This window comes from Corylus avellana, chromosome 1 (genome assembly GCF_965113065.1).
Source record: "Corylus avellana chromosome 1, dhCorAvel1.hap1.2, whole genome shotgun sequence".
NCBI lineage: Eukaryota > Viridiplantae > Streptophyta > Magnoliopsida > Fagales > Betulaceae > Corylus > Corylus avellana.
In genome coordinates, this window is record NC_142490.1 from 11,681,439 (window position 1) to 11,696,898 (window position 15,460).

Genomic DNA, 15,460 nt, shown 5'->3' on the forward strand with positions numbered 1-15,460 from the left:
TCTCCCATTCCCGGATTGAACTAGTGATTTTAGAAAATTGAGGTTTACTTAATTTCCTGTAAATTGGGTTTGAAAAACTTTCTCTAATTCAATCTGCTAAACTGATATAGAGGCCAAAAGAAAGAGACAAAGCATTCGATGATTTTTAGTTCAACTTGCAAGACACTCCATTTGCTTACAAAACTTAAAAGGAATTTAATCTTCACATTCCAGCCACATCTAAGGACAAAAAGCCATTCAATTATAATTTGTTTCATTCATTGATCCACCCGCCCAGCTTTCTCCATGGCTCCTAAATTCTGCATCTTTAAAGTCATAGCCATAACTTTCTCTATCTTTCCTACTGTTATCCCTGTGACCAACTTCAGTTTTCCGGCTATCTTCAACTTTGGTGATTCAAATTCAGACACCGGTGGCCTGGCTGCCGGATTTGCTTTCCCGGTTGGACCACCCAATGGGCAAACCTACTTCCTTAAGCCATCTGGGCGATTCTCTGATGGCCGTTTGATCATTGATTTTCTAAGTAACATATATATATAATTTGATATATATTTTGAATATATTAGAGTCTGCTATCTAATCTATTGCATGTAATATCTGCTGCAGTGGATGCAATGGACCTACCGTTTCTCAATCCATATTTGGATTCTGTTGGTGCACCAAACTTCCAGAAAGGTTGCAACTTTGCTACTGGAGGATCTACCATACTTCCAGCCAATGCAGCCTCCACAAGCCCTTTTTCCCTGGGGATTCAGGTAGCTCAATTCCTCAAATTCAAGGCTAGAGCCCTCGAATTATTGGATAAAGGTATTAGCTTTATATCACCACTTATTTCAAAAGCTTAAACCGATACGTATTTGTAACAACAATTGTGTGATTAAGGATAATGCTCAGTAAATTCTGGTGGGTGTTACAGATAAAATACTCCAGAAATACCTTCCTTCAGAAAAATCTTTCAAGCAGGCACTCTACATGTTTGATGTTGGTCAGAATGATCTTGATGGCGCATTTTATTCGAAATCAGAAGACCAAGTACTTGCTTTGATTCAGACTTTTCTAACAGAGTTTGAGACCAGTTTTAAGGTTGTGTACCACCTTTTCCCTAAATCAAATTAGCAAGTTAGTTTAATTTGTTTTTGTAGAATAATCAAATACAGATTTCTTTGGTTTTTGGTGCTTTTTCAGAAATTATATGATGTGGGTGGAAGGAAATTTTGGATTCATAACACTGGTCCCCTTGGATGCTTGCCTAGAATCATTGCAAAATTTGGAACAGACACAACAAAACTCGACCAGTTTGGATGTGTAAACTCACACAACCGTGCTGCTAATCAATTCAACATGCAATTACATGATCTCTGTACAAAATTCAGGGCACAGCTCCCTGATGCTAATATCACTTATGTTGACATTTTCTCAATAAAACTCAACCTCATTTCAAACTATTCTCAATATGGTAAGAGTTATCATTACCCCATCTTGAAATTCATATTTTCAATTTGTTTGCTGCACTTTGGATTACTCATGAACTTTGGCTTTCAGGATTTAAACAACCTTTAGCAGCTTGCTGTGGTTATGGCGGGCCGCCATTGAATTTTGACAGCCGAATTGCTTGTGGGGAAACCAAGAATCTGAATGGGAGCATGGTGACAGCAACACCATGCAATAATACTGCTGAATATGTGAATTGGGATGGAAACCATTATACAGAAGCTGCAAATGAATATGTTTCCTCACAGATATTGACAGGAAATTATTCAGACCCACCTCCCTCAGTGACTGCAGAATCTCTCTTAGGATCGAAGTTCTTTGATCCAAGAAGATTGTACTAACTCCAGGTGATTTCCAAGTATTGTCTTGAGAAATTGTGAAGTGATATTTGGTATAAAATTGCTAATTCCATTTCCAAGTGTTGTTCTTTCTGAGTTGGTGTTCATGCATAACTTGAATATCATGATGTCAATGGGTTAACTTTCGTCTTCTTGTGTACCTCAAAAAGAGAGGAAAGAAAGAAAGAAAAAAATTATTTTCTCTCGCATTAAAGTTTTAGGGGTAATTTCACTTAGCCCATGAACTTACGCGCCTTTTGCAAACACCCCTCAATGTTCAAAGTCTCTCACTTTGGTGTATCGAACTTTGATTTTCTTCCATTTTTTCCCTTCCGTTACATATTGTAGTTAAATTAAACGATGAAATGAGTAATTTCAGTAAAGGTATTTTAGTAATTTCATACCCTTCCTTTAGGATTTAACAGAAAATCCTAATGGAATGGGAAAAGTAGAAGGAAATCAAAGTTAAATACACCAAAGTGAGAGACTTTGAACATTGTAAGCTGTTTGCAAAAGGCGCGTAACTTCATAAGGTAAGTGAAATTACCCCAAAGTTTTATACTTTTATTAACGCTAACATTTATTTTGTGTGACGGTTGACATGTTGTGAATTGTTATATATAAAGTATGACTATGATTTAATAATAATAAAATCTCAAATTGGTAAAAAAAATAATTGAGGGGTCCTAATCCGAAAAGAAGAGGGGATAGTTGCTTATTATAGAACATGAGAATGAGGTTGATTGCGGGAAAATGAATTTTTCTCTTCATTATGGTGTGCTCTCACTGTCTCACCTAGATTGTAGGCATTAGTTTTTTAATGTACTAGATTCGAAATATTACAAAATCTGATTTTATTTTTTTGTCACGTGTATAATTTTTCTTTCTCTTTTAATGTCTCTCTCAATGCTAACATGGTAGTAAAAGGGCAAAAATGACCATAAAAAAATAAAATATTCTTATAAATTCAAAAAACAAAAAACAAAAAAAAACCAAACAACAAATGATAAAAACAAAATAAGAAGAAAAAAAACACATGGTGGTGGCTTCATTTTGTTTAGTTTTTATTTTTTATTTTTTATTTTATTTTTATGTAATTTTATATTTTTTTTTAATTTTATAAATGATATTTTTGTCATTGGAAGGGACATTGACATTTTTAGTAATTTATGAGGGACATTGACATAATTAATAATTTGGGGGAATTTAAAATAAGGTGGTAGTTTAAGACTTATGTGTACTTTTTTTCCTATAAAATATCTTGACAACATTGATTTCCTCCATCTTTCCTTATATTCTTAAAATTGTTTTTTAAGCTTCCTAACACAATTCCAACTAGACTCTAAGTATTGACAACATTTTTTTTTTTTTAAAGCAAATTTGGAAAAGTGTTACATGGTTCAAAACACCAAAAAAAGTGTGGGCTCTCCAACAATAGACCAAAAACAAAAATTACAGTGAATAAAATACAAACAAAATAGTAAAAAATTGGTCAAAAATTGACCAAGTCTTTTCAGAGAACCGTATAAAGCGATACAAAAACCAAAACAGGGGCCACAAGCAAGGGCATAACCATCGCGAGATCTTTCAACCGTACCAAACTCCCAATGTAAGGGAAGCATATATGTGCATGACTCTCAAAATATCCTTCAACCCTACTCAAACCCCTATTTGATAACAACAACAACTGTCACAAGAAGGAATGAAGACCGGATGCAGAAGTTTTTTCTACTTGATCAAATCACATAAGTGCAAGGAAACAAGAACCCAAAGCAGAATACAACAGAAAACAAAGGAAAATACATAGAAACAAAAACAACTATAGACAAACAACAAATGAACCAAACCAAAACAGTTTGTGGGGTGGAAGCAATGACAAGGCGACACTGCTCCCAATAGAGGCCGCATGAGTGTCATGTGCTGTTGTATGGTAGACGCTAGACGCTACACGGTGGTGTGTGAAGGTCGAAAGGCGGAGCTGAGAATGGCGAAGGAGAGCGGAGAGGCCGGTGAGAGCGATGACAAGGCATGATGAAGGGCAAAAAATCATTGATGTTGTAAATCGAGCTTTCAAAAAAGAGCAATAATCAAATAAAGCAACATCAAGGCCACAAAAGAACCATAACATAGTAGCAATTGGGGTGGTAAGAGACGGCAAGGTGGCTCGGGAGAATATCAAAGGCTCCATGAGTGTCATTTTCAAGTATTAAGTTAGTCGAGAAATCACCAAGGGTGACTGGTCCAATGGCAAAAAGTAGGTGTGAACTAGGTTTTGGGATTGAACTATTATCTCCAGACTATTACTACCCACCACTTAATGCAATTGGAATTCTAGTGAGATTAGGGTGAAACTATAGCCAAATCGAACTAAGTAAATACATACAACTCCTTACAATCTAGGCCATTTAGGATATTGATTGATTTAATCACCATCAAATATAAGCTACTATCACGCCTAAGGATATACAAGTAGGGCGGTTATTAACTGTTAATAACAGCCTAAAATCACTAACCAATTGTGGTACCTATTATATGTGTTTATTAAATTTTTGAGAAAATTAGTTTAAAATCGTAGGTTTGTAGTTATAGATCCATTGTCATCAACATCCACTTTTGAATTTGTAATATTGTTTTATGTTTTGGATTTATAATGTTTTTTATGGAAGCCTTGTAGAGTAAATTGGTTTAGATTGAGTTTGGATTTGTAATTGTTTTGGATTTGTAATTATTTTGGATTTGTAATTGTTTTGGATTTATAATTGTTTTGAATTATGAATTTACATATATAATTCTCATATGACATTTGAGATATGAGATAAGAGATAAATCACAAATAAATAATGGCATTAATAATTTAGTAGTTTGAATTAACAATATATTATGAAATATGAACATTTTGTCTCCTTTGAATTAACAAATGTAAAGTTTTATATTAAAAAAAAAAAGAAATTATTATGAAAACCAGTTTATAATTAGACTTCAATAGCCGTGCTCCTCCGCTGCTGCTTGTGAGGTTTTTGTGTTTTGTGTTTTATTTTTTTGTTTGTCCTGGTCTTCGGGTTGATGATGGATATATTGTCCTGGCATTCAGGTTGAGGATGAAGTAGATCGGTGTAGGGGCTTAACTCTCACGGACGGATTTTTAGTTTCTAGTTTTTTTTAATTTTTTTTTTATTTTATTTGAGCTATCCATGTCTTAGATCTAGTTTGCACGGAGCATATATGTTCCTTAAAAGTAATTGTACATGGGTTAGCGAAAGCTTGAAGTCATTTATATTACTTTGTAACCTTCATAACTTTTGACTATGATTTTTTAGAACTGTATACTCTACGTTGTAAGAGCTTTATGCTCATGTAATTTTATCAAAAAAAAAACAAAAATAGCCGCATAATCACGAGTTACTTGACCACAACCATTACCAATTATTTAAAATAGAATAACCACCTAAACTAATTAAGATTGTAATTATGAGAAAATAACCGCTGCTACTACTGCAACATGTTATAAACATTAATGCCCTTGAATACCAAAATAATAATAATAATAAAAAGGATGCTCTTTCTGTCAAATCCAACATAGTGAACCATGAATACGAAAGTGCCCTTTCATGTCGCAGACCGTAATTATTTATCTTGTTAAGAAGAGACAATCTGGACGAGGACAAACAAACACTTAACGGTGCGCTTTCTCCAGTTATACGACAGACATCCGCTAGTCCAACTCCAAAGTGGCGAGGCAATGCGCACGATAAGCGGTGGACACCCAGCGGGCGTATCTTAGCAACATCCAACTCAAAGCCTGCGCATCCCCCACACTCCCTCTCTCTTACTTCACCCCCTCCTCCACTCCTCGCACCCGATTCTCTCTCTCTCTCACATTTTCTTTTCCAATCTCTATTTCCCCGGGAAACAAACGGGAAACGAATAGTATTTCTTTTTTCTTTAAGAAATAAAAACTTGTAATTACGAGTTTTATTTATTCTATTCCCGAACCTTCGTGAATCGTTTCCCTCTCTCTCTTCTTCCAGATTGGATTTTCTCAATCCTTCGCGGTGCTTCTCTGCTGATCGTTTTTTTTTTTACCTGCAATGAAAAGCTTCACAAAAAGTGCTTGAAATTAGGGTTTCTTGGTTTGGTGGTGGAGCTGATTGGAGATGGTGATTCCGTGGGGTGGACTCAGTTGCTGTTTGAGTGCAGCTGCTCTTTACGTTCTCGGAAGGAGCAGTGGAAGGTCCGTGCTTGATTGCCCTAATGTTTTTATTTGAAAATAATTATGGTAAACAATTAATTTAAATTACGATGAATTTGATTCGAAATCCAGTAAAAGAATAAAAACTTGTGTAAATCGAGCTAAATTCTGTACAAAACACACGCACGGAGTGTGGCTGTTGCTTAGTTTGGAAAATTAGTTGTTAATTTGGGGTTTTGTTTTTGATATAATTTTGTTCCTTTTGTTGTTTTATGATGGCACAGGGATGCGGAGATTCTTAAGACGGTTACTCGGGTGAATCAGTTGAAGGAATTGGGTATGTGCCTTTTTGAGAAACTGAAAGATTTGTTTTTGGATAGCCTTTTTTGTTGTTCCAATGCAGATTGAAAGCAACAAATAATTCTTGTGGATATAGAATTTAGATTGATGTATTGTGGGTTTCAGACGTTCAAAGAGAATATAATTCTTGTGGATATAGAATTTAGATTGATGTATGAAGTGTGGATGTTTATAGAACCTGTTGCCCAATTGCAGCACGAGGCTGCTGCTTCTGTTAGGTCGTGAATTGCTGAGCCCTAGTGATGATCTAAATGGTTGCATATCAATAATAGTGCATAGTGAAGAACATGTAACAAATAAGAACTTTATTCATGATATGCAACTTGCTAGTCTTTGTCCATAACTATGAGAAATTGGTTGGGCCTACATAAGTTCTGTTGGGCCCCTTATCCCTTCTGCAGTTAAATGTGATAAATGCCATTTGCATATGCGTGTGTGCATAATAAGTTTAAGTGAAAATACTAACACACATTGATGTCATAGGCACCCAAGGGTGTCTCACACTCTCACTCCAACTTTGTTTATGTCTTGGGCTACAATGTAATGTCTTCTGGTGAAGAACATGAGAAAGTGATCGTTGATTATGTTAACATGAGAAAGTGAAGGAAATCTGGTATCATGTGGGGATATTGTGTGAAGGCTTTGAAGAGCAGTTTATCGCCTTGTGTGAGCCATTATCAGAAGGATTTGGCCTCTAGTTCCAAATTGGGCAATAGAGAAAACAGAGAACTAAAAAGATTATCGTGCTCTTTCAATTATGATTCAAAAGGTTGTAGCTCTAGTTGAGGTAGAGCTAAGTTGTTATCTTGGAATGTGAGAGGGTTGAATGAAGCTGACAAACGCCTTAGAGTTAGAAACTTACTCAGACAATGGAAGGCATGTATAATTTGTTTAGAGGAATCTAAATTGGAGTTTATTTCCAATAGTGTCATGCGTAGTTTGTGAGGATGTCATCATGTGGATTAGTGTTATTTATCTTCTAGAGGGGCCTTTGGTGAAATCTTGATTATGTGGGATAGGAGGGTGGTGGAGAAAATTGAGTAGTGTAGGGGGGAGTTTATTTTGGCTTACTCTTTTAGAAATGTCAAAGATGGCTTCTCCTGGGCTTTCGTGGGTGTCTATGGGCCAAATTCCGACTGTGATAGGAGGTATTTATGGGAGGAATTGGCTGGCTTGATTAGTTGGTGGAACTTGCCATGGTGCATTGGAGGAGACTTTAATGTCACTTGTTTATCCTAACTAAAGATCGAGTGACATGTGTCTTTATCCAGCTATAGTGGAGTTCGTAGACTTAATTTTTTTATCAAAGCCTCATGGATATTCTCCATATAGGAGGGATTTTTACACGGTCAAATAATCGGGAACCCCCCTTTTAGTCTAGAATTGATAGATTTCTTGTGTCTCTGGATTGGGAAGCACAATTTCCTAATTTGCCTCAGAAGAGATTGTCTAGACTTTGCTCAGACTATTTCCCCATTCTCCTTGATTGTGGAGGTATTCCTGGCGGTAGAAGATATTTCAAGTTCGAAAATATGTGGTTGAAGGCCAAAGGTTTTGTGGAAAGAGTGCAACAGTGGTGGACTTTCTATCATTTTCGAGGCTCTTTGAGTTTCTCTTTGGCTTGCAAACTTAAAGCCTTAAAAGTTGATTTAAGAGTCTGGAACAAACAGGTGTTTGGTAATGTGGTGAATTCGACACACGGAAAAAAAAAAAAAAAAAAAAAACCCTCTTGGATGAATTGTGTTCTTGATGGTTTGGAGGAAGAGAGAGAGCCTCATGCAAGGAAGAGAATCTGAGGAAAGAAAAAGTTATTGGGATTTGGAGAGGGCTACAAGATTGGAGAAAATAAGTTAAGAGGCAAAAATCGATGGCGCTACCATCAACGACTTGATGGAATTAGTTCTCCTATTCAAGTTAGCCACTCGATGGAAAAATTTCGTGCATTTGATTCCATTGATGAGGAGGAGGCCATTTGGTTAGAGCGTCCGTTTGAGGAGAGTGAGGCTTTGGAAGTGGTAAAAGTTATGAATAGGGATAAGGTGTTGGTCCCTGATGGTTTTATTATGGCTTTCTTCCAAACTTGCTGGGATGTGATCAAAGAAGATGTTATGAGGGTGTTTCATGAGTTTCATGCCAGAAGCAAGTTTGAAAAAAGCCTCAATGCTACATTCATTGCTCTCATTCCGAAGAAACCCGAGGGTATTGATGTTAAAGATTTCCGATCCATTAGTCTAGTGACTGGTGTCTACATGATAATTGCCAAAGTCATAGCCATTAGATTGAAAAAGGGTTATAGAAAGATTATACCAGAGCCCTTGAATGCATATTATTAGAGGTAGGCAAATCCTGAACTTTGTTCTTATAGCAAATGAATGCTTGGATAGTAGAATTAGATTTGTTGAGCCAAGTGGTATTTACAAATTAGTTTTTGAAAAGGCATGCGAACATGTTAACTAGGAGTTCTTATTATACTAACAGAGGAGGTGTGGTTTTTGGGAGAATGGTGTAGTTGGATAAAGCATTGTTTTTCTTCGGTACACTTTTTTGTTTTGGTGAGACACCCCTGGTTTCTTTAATAGCTCTTGTGGTTTGAGACAAGGTGATCTTTTGTCTCCTTTGCTATTTGTAATTGTTATGAGGGCTTCGAGTAAAATGCCATCTTCTATTGTAGATGGGGGTTTTCTTTTCTTTTCTTTTTTTTTTTTTTCTTTTTGATAAATAAAAGCTTCTAAAGCCACCTTAATGCCCTCGTACTGGGTCTCAAGCCCGCCTACCTGGCTCGGCTTTCTTTTAAGCGTTTCTGAGGAGTCTATGAACATTAGTATGCTTCATATTTCTCATCTTCTGTTTGCAGATGACACCTTGCTTTTTTGTGGAGGAAACCCAAAACGTGTACGCTCTCTGCGTGCCTTATTATTATGCTTTGAAGTTGTTCCAGGTTTGAGAGTTAACTTGACTAAGTCAAAATTGGCTCATGTGGGTAGTGTCAATAATGTTGACGGTGTGACCAATATTTTGGGATGCACGTGCCTATGAAATATTTTTGTCTTTCGTTGGGAGATCCTTTTAAGTCTAAGTCTATTGGGGATGGTGTTACTGAGAAGATTGAGTGTCATTTGGCCGGGTGGAAGAGGATATACTTGTTTAAGGGTGGAAGGATTACCTTAATAAAGAGTACCATGTCCAATTTGCATCTTTTCCCCATTCCTGCTAGTGTTGCAAATCTCATTTAAAAGTTACAACAAGAAGACGGGGTGCTTCTAAACCTAAGGGAAAGAGAGAGCTTAAAAATTTGGAATGCTCCATTAATTTTGATGTTAGAAGCAGTGGCTCTAGTCAGGGTAAAGGTAAGAGAAGAGCCTGTTCTGTGGGTTTAAGGCTTTTTTTAATTTTTTTCTTTTTCAGCGTTCTCTTGTATAGTTCATGTGTACTAGGGTTGCGCACCTTTGTGCTTTTGATATGCAACATTACTTATTAAAAAAAAAAAGTTACAACAAGATTTCTTATGGGGTTGGCTAGGTGATGAGTTCAAATTTCGCCTGGTAAGCTGGTTCAAGGATTGCTCTCTGATTGATGAGGGAGGATTGGGGTCTTAAACTTGCTTCTATTCAATCGTGCTCTTTTGGAGAAATGGATTTAGCTCTATGTGCATGAAAGAGATTCCTTGTGGAAAGTCGTAGTGGATGCCAAATATGGCAGCTCGTGGGATGGTTGGTATTCTAATGAGGTTCATGGGTCGTATGGGGTAAGTTTGTGGAAAAATATTAGGAGTGGCTGGAGGAGTTTTTTAGGCATACCCGATTTGAGATGGGAGATGGCTCCAAAATTATATTCTAGCATGACAAATAGTGTGGGGATTAGGTCCTTAAGGTTATTTTCTTGGATTTGTTTTGTATTTCTTGTGTAAAGGATTATTCCATGATAGATTACTTGGAGTTAACCAATGATACTGATCAGTGAAATGTAAGCTTTATTAGAGATGCTCACAATTGGGAGGTTGATGCATTTGCTTCATTTTTAAACTTATTGTATTCCTTTAGGTTGAGGCAAGTAGGTGAAGACAAGCTTTGTTGGAATCCCTCCAAGAGAAGGATGTTTGATGTTAGATCTTTCTATAATGTCCTTGTATCTCATGATAGCACCCCCTTCCCTTGGAATAATATTTGGAGGAATACAACCTCCTTGAGAGCGGCTTATTTTGCTTGGACAGCCACCCTAGGCCCCCTTGAGAGATGAATGATGAAGATAGGGTTCGAACTTTGACCTCTACTTTGATACCATGTTAAATCACCACTTATTCCAAAATGTTAAGTTGATAGGAAGAGATGAATTTATTAAAGCTTAAGCTCATTTAGTTTATATTCTGACATTTGTGAGCTGTTCTACCAATCTTGAAAATCTTCAAACCCAATTCTTAGGATGGCAGCATCTTGAATTTAATAAATGAACCAGAAAACATGTGAAGTGTCCCCTTGTCTTCCAAGGGTGTTGAGAACTTGAGATATAGGTTTTTCAATGTGCTTCCACATGCACCTTCTTCTAGGGATGACTTGTTTGATTATTAATGTGATTTGTATGTTCGGTTATGTTATTCATTAAAAAAAAAGTGCGCTCGGATATGTTCCTTCATGATGAATGCTGCATTCTCACTTTTCAGCACAATTTTTGGATGCTGGGTGTATATTACCTTTGGTTGTCACAATTTCTGGAAGAGTTGGTTCTGAAACCCCAATCAGCTGTGAGTTCAGTGGTTTACGGGGTGTAATTGTAGAGGAAACGGTAAACATTTATTGATTCAAAGAGCACAATGACTTTTGTTTTTTTCATAAGAAAACTACATAAGTTTTTGTCTTTTAGTTGTTTGTAATCTGTATGTAACATTGTATTCATATCTATCTCAGGCAGAACAACATTTTTTGAAGCACAATGATGCTGGCTCATGGATACAGGATTCTGCTTTGATGCTATCCATGAGTAAAGAGGTTCCATGGTATCTGGTAACTCTCTCCCCTGAAACTATTGCTAAACCAAAGTCTATAGCATTAATTGACATCTTTTGTTAAAGAAAGTTGACCTTCATATACAGTCTAAAGCTTGACTCATAGGATTTCTCGGTGGCTCCGTGGTTCATATGTAATAGGATGATGGAACTGGCCGTGTATATGTCGTGGGAGCTCGAAGTGCATCAGGTTTTGTATTACCGGTTGGAAGTGAGGTGTTTGAAGAGTCAGGAAGATCCCTTGTTCGTGGAACATTAGACTATCTTCAAGGCCTAAAGGTATGCCATTTTTTGTTAATTTATCCCTTTATAGTCAAGCGAATGAATTTTTGGGTCAATTAATGTGTGCCATTTACATTGTTAGATGCTTGGAGTCAAGCGAATTGAACGAGTTCTTCCCACTGGTACTTCCTTGACTGTTGTTGGTGAGGTATGAGTACTATGATAATTAAATTCTACTAAATTCTTTTGCCTCCAATGGAAGGATATAAACAGTATCAACTTAGGGTTCAGTGTTATACTGCAATGAGGAACAATTAAGAGGATATCGTTATGTAAATGAATAATGAAATAATTAGTATTTAGATGATATTTTATCATTGCAATGTCATGCGATTACCACGAACGCAGCATTTTGAGTATTATATGAAAGCATTACTTAAAAACTGGATGACTTGAATCAGTCTAATTCCGATTTTTTTTTTTTTTTTTTTTTTTTTGGAGATTTCGTCTATCATAAAATTGTTATTATTTATTTCTTTTAAGTTTTGCTTCCACTTCAGATCAATTTGCTTCAATTCGGTGGCTCTTTTATAAGTTGCTCAGTCTCTGTCAACATGTGGCCACAGAGTAATGCATATTAATAGGCTGGGGGAAAAGAAGGAAAAAAGAGAAAGGGCTGGGGGTAATGACATTCAAAGGCCGTATGGGTGAAGAAAATTTAACATGTTGGAACAATTCAGGGCTGGGGGTAAAAAAAGATCCATGCATGCTCTACTCGATAAATCAACCATTTATTTGGTAAACTTGGATCTTTCATTCCCTTCGGTGCCTTCACTATGAACTATTCTGTGATAATATTATCAGAAAAACATCTAGCACAATATGTTTCTCATGAATCTGATCCTTTAGAAAAAACTAAAAAATTTATGAATTTAATATATTAGAGCAAAATGTTTAAATTAAATGGAGAGCAGACCTACATGATGCATAAATACTTGTAAAAAGAAAAAGACATAAATCATAGAAATTTTATCCATCTTGTGGTCATGGATGATGGACCTTGATGGATTTTGATTTGATGTTGCTTTATTCATTTATTTATTGTTTAAATCTTGTGATCAGGCTGTCAAAGATGATGTTGGAACAGTTCGGATTCAACGACCCCATAAAGGACCATTCTATGTTTCTCCCAAAGCTATTGATCAGCTCATAGCAAATCTTGGGAAGTGGGCGAGGTTGGTTTGTGTGTATATACCTGCATGTTTTTTTTTTTTTAATTTTTAATTTTTAAATATGATTAACAGAGATGTGTTTAACAGATGGTATAAGTACGCATCTATGGGTTTGACAGTGTTTGGTGTTTATCTCATTGCTAAGCGTACTTTCCAATATATTATGGAAAGAAGGCGACGTTTGGAGTTGCAGAAAAGGTATTTTGTGCTGGTGTTTTATCATTGCTATTTGGAAACTCAAAACAAGTTGAAGTAACTGATCTTCTTTGTGTACTTAAGAAATCTCCTCTTTTTGATAAAATTATGATTATGTATATTTGAAAGAAATAAAAAAGATTGATCTGTGATGAAGTTAAAATTCTGAACATTCAGGGTTCTGGCTGCCGCTGCCAAGAGATCAGGGCAAGATAATCAAGGTAAAGCGTTGAGGGTCTTAATTATGTAACTTCCACAGATTCTATTTCAATATGGTACTGAATATTCCAACTAATTTTTCAGATTTAAATGAAAAGGCTGACAACGAAACAGATGGTGCCAAAAGAGTAATGCCAGATATATGTGTCATATGTCTTGAGCAGGAGTACAATGCCGTTTTTGTCCCGTAAGAAAACTAGCTGTATTTTCCTTGTTTTAGGCAAATGTTAATTATTTAGATGCCAATCTGTCTATGAGGTGGTGCAGTTTATATATTTCTTTCCAACCCATATATAGATGGATGCCATGCAAACTTTTTCAATATGTAGAGCTGGACATCTAGCGCACCCCCCCCCCCCCCCCCCCCCCCCCCCCGGGGGCCCCACTTCATTCTTTCTTTTAACTTTCGGTAGTAATATTTGACTCAATAGGATATCTTCATTTATTTAAAGACAACAAGTTACTTTATATAACAAAAGAAAAAATTACTTGATTTATTTTGAGAAAAAGCATGGTTGCCAAGAATTCAAAAGGCAATGGGTTCCGGATGAAGCTGAATTGAGAAAAGGGTTCATGTTTGCTTAACCCTAGTTCTTGGGAGCAACAGTTTGAGTTTGAGTTGTATGTACATAGTAGTTACTCAGTACTCAACTAGCCTAACATGTTAGGGCAAATCATGTGAAACTGTTGTCTGAAAATAGATCAACTGAGTGTCTCCTCTGAGTGTGGTGTCTAGTGACCAACAGGTCAACAGGTTCTTATTTGAGACTACCAAATCCACATTTAGCTTTGTTCTTTCAAGAGTACTTATGTTCCCACTTTATTTAGTTGTTCCTTCAAGTTCAAGATGGTGCCTACGTGCCTTTTATGGAGAGAAAGAAATGACCGTAAGAAGACTTTGGAGGAGATTACATCTTTTTTAAAAACAAAATTTGTATCTTTAGACAATTGCTTATGTTTCTCCTGTCCATTAGTAGTAGTGATTTACTTCTTTTTTTTTGCTCCATCTAACTAGGTGCTTCCTCTTGTATACTTCTTATGTACTTAGGGGCGTTTTACACTTTTAATGACATTTTCAATTACTTATCAAAATTTAGTTGTTGCTTGACAATTCAAAAATGAGATTGTGGTTATGATTTTCAGGTGTGGTCATATGTGCTGTTGTATAACATGCTCTTCGCACTTGACCAACTGTCCTCTTTGCCGGCGACGAATCGAGCAGGTAGTGAAGACATTCCGCCATTGATGTTCTGCATCTATAAGTTAACCAATTATACCAGATGATCAGACCTGGAGGATTGTACTTCACCTTTGGGAATGTCAAAGGCCTAAAATTTTCTTCATCGGGACAATTTATCTTCACTAGATGGGGTAAAAGCTGCATTCAGCCTTCACTACTGCTTTTTCTGTTAGCAAGTTTGAAACCTACTTGTGTTTGGAGAAATATTCCCAACATGATTACATTGTAATTTAGTGATTGATGAGTGTGTCTTGTTGGGATCTTCTGAATTGTAAATGATCTACAGCCAGACAACCCTGTAAATCAATGTTGCCCAAGTATGGATAAATTTCTATCAATTAAGAGATGCTGTGTAGTTCATATGTTCGATTATTACCCTCTGGTTATGACTATAACACGATATTTTAGAGAAAATTCCATGTTTTATGATCCAAGGACACGGGGTAAAATGTAATTTCCGGTTTTATTTTATTTTATTTTTTGCTGACTTGTCTATATTGCATGCAATACGGGTATCTCATTTGCACCGATCGCCCTCCTATCTTTATATACTTTTCCAATGGCGGTTTTGCACTTGGAATCATTGTTATTACTTTTGGGAAGTGGGGTGTGAAGACAAGCAAGACAAGTGATCGACTTCAAAAGGAAAAGAAAATTTGGTGCTGTGATTAAATTGGGAAACAACTGGAACCTATAAGAAGATTCGTAATATATGCTGCATCACCTTCTAGATTTCACATTGTAATCATGGAACTTCTACTTGGGTTGCTAGTTTTGGTACTAAGCAACATATATAGGAAGCAAACTACTACAACTGGAAACTATAAGAAGATTCGTAATATATGCTGCATCACCTTCTAGATTTCACATTGTAATCATGGAACGTCTACTTGGGTTTGCTAGTTTTGGTATTAAGCCACAACATATAGGAAGCATATTACTGCAACCTATAAATTCTATTTTCCGTAATTTCAA

The 15,460-nt window shown here is 36.3% G+C and overlaps 2 protein-coding genes across 2 annotated transcripts; both read left to right on the plus strand.

The window, feature by feature from the left end:
- The first annotated feature begins 154 nt into the window (after positions 1-154).
- On the plus strand, positions 155-1,920 carry LOC132171868 (GDSL esterase/lipase At1g54790). Its single transcript, XM_059583279.2, has 5 exons — positions 155-523; positions 607-807; positions 917-1,083; positions 1,186-1,456; positions 1,543-1,920. Exons 1-5 carry the CDS (start codon positions 286-288, stop codon positions 1,830-1,832), a joined length of 1,167 nt encoding a protein of 388 aa, XP_059439262.2. The 5' UTR covers positions 155-285; the 3' UTR covers positions 1,833-1,920.
- Positions 1,921-5,501: 3,581 nt separating this feature from the next.
- On the plus strand, positions 5,502-14,857 carry DAL1 (E3 Ubiquitin ligase family protein). Its single transcript, XM_059582897.2, has 11 exons — positions 5,502-6,060; positions 6,303-6,355; positions 11,036-11,157; positions 11,280-11,375; positions 11,519-11,656; positions 11,742-11,807; positions 12,722-12,834; positions 12,919-13,029; positions 13,204-13,247; positions 13,330-13,432; positions 14,389-14,857. The coding sequence occupies exons 1-11, from the start codon at positions 5,984-5,986 to the stop codon at positions 14,489-14,491; spliced, it is 1,026 nt and encodes a 341-aa protein (XP_059438880.1). The 5' UTR covers positions 5,502-5,983; the 3' UTR covers positions 14,492-14,857.
- Positions 14,858-15,460: the final 603 nt, after the last annotated feature.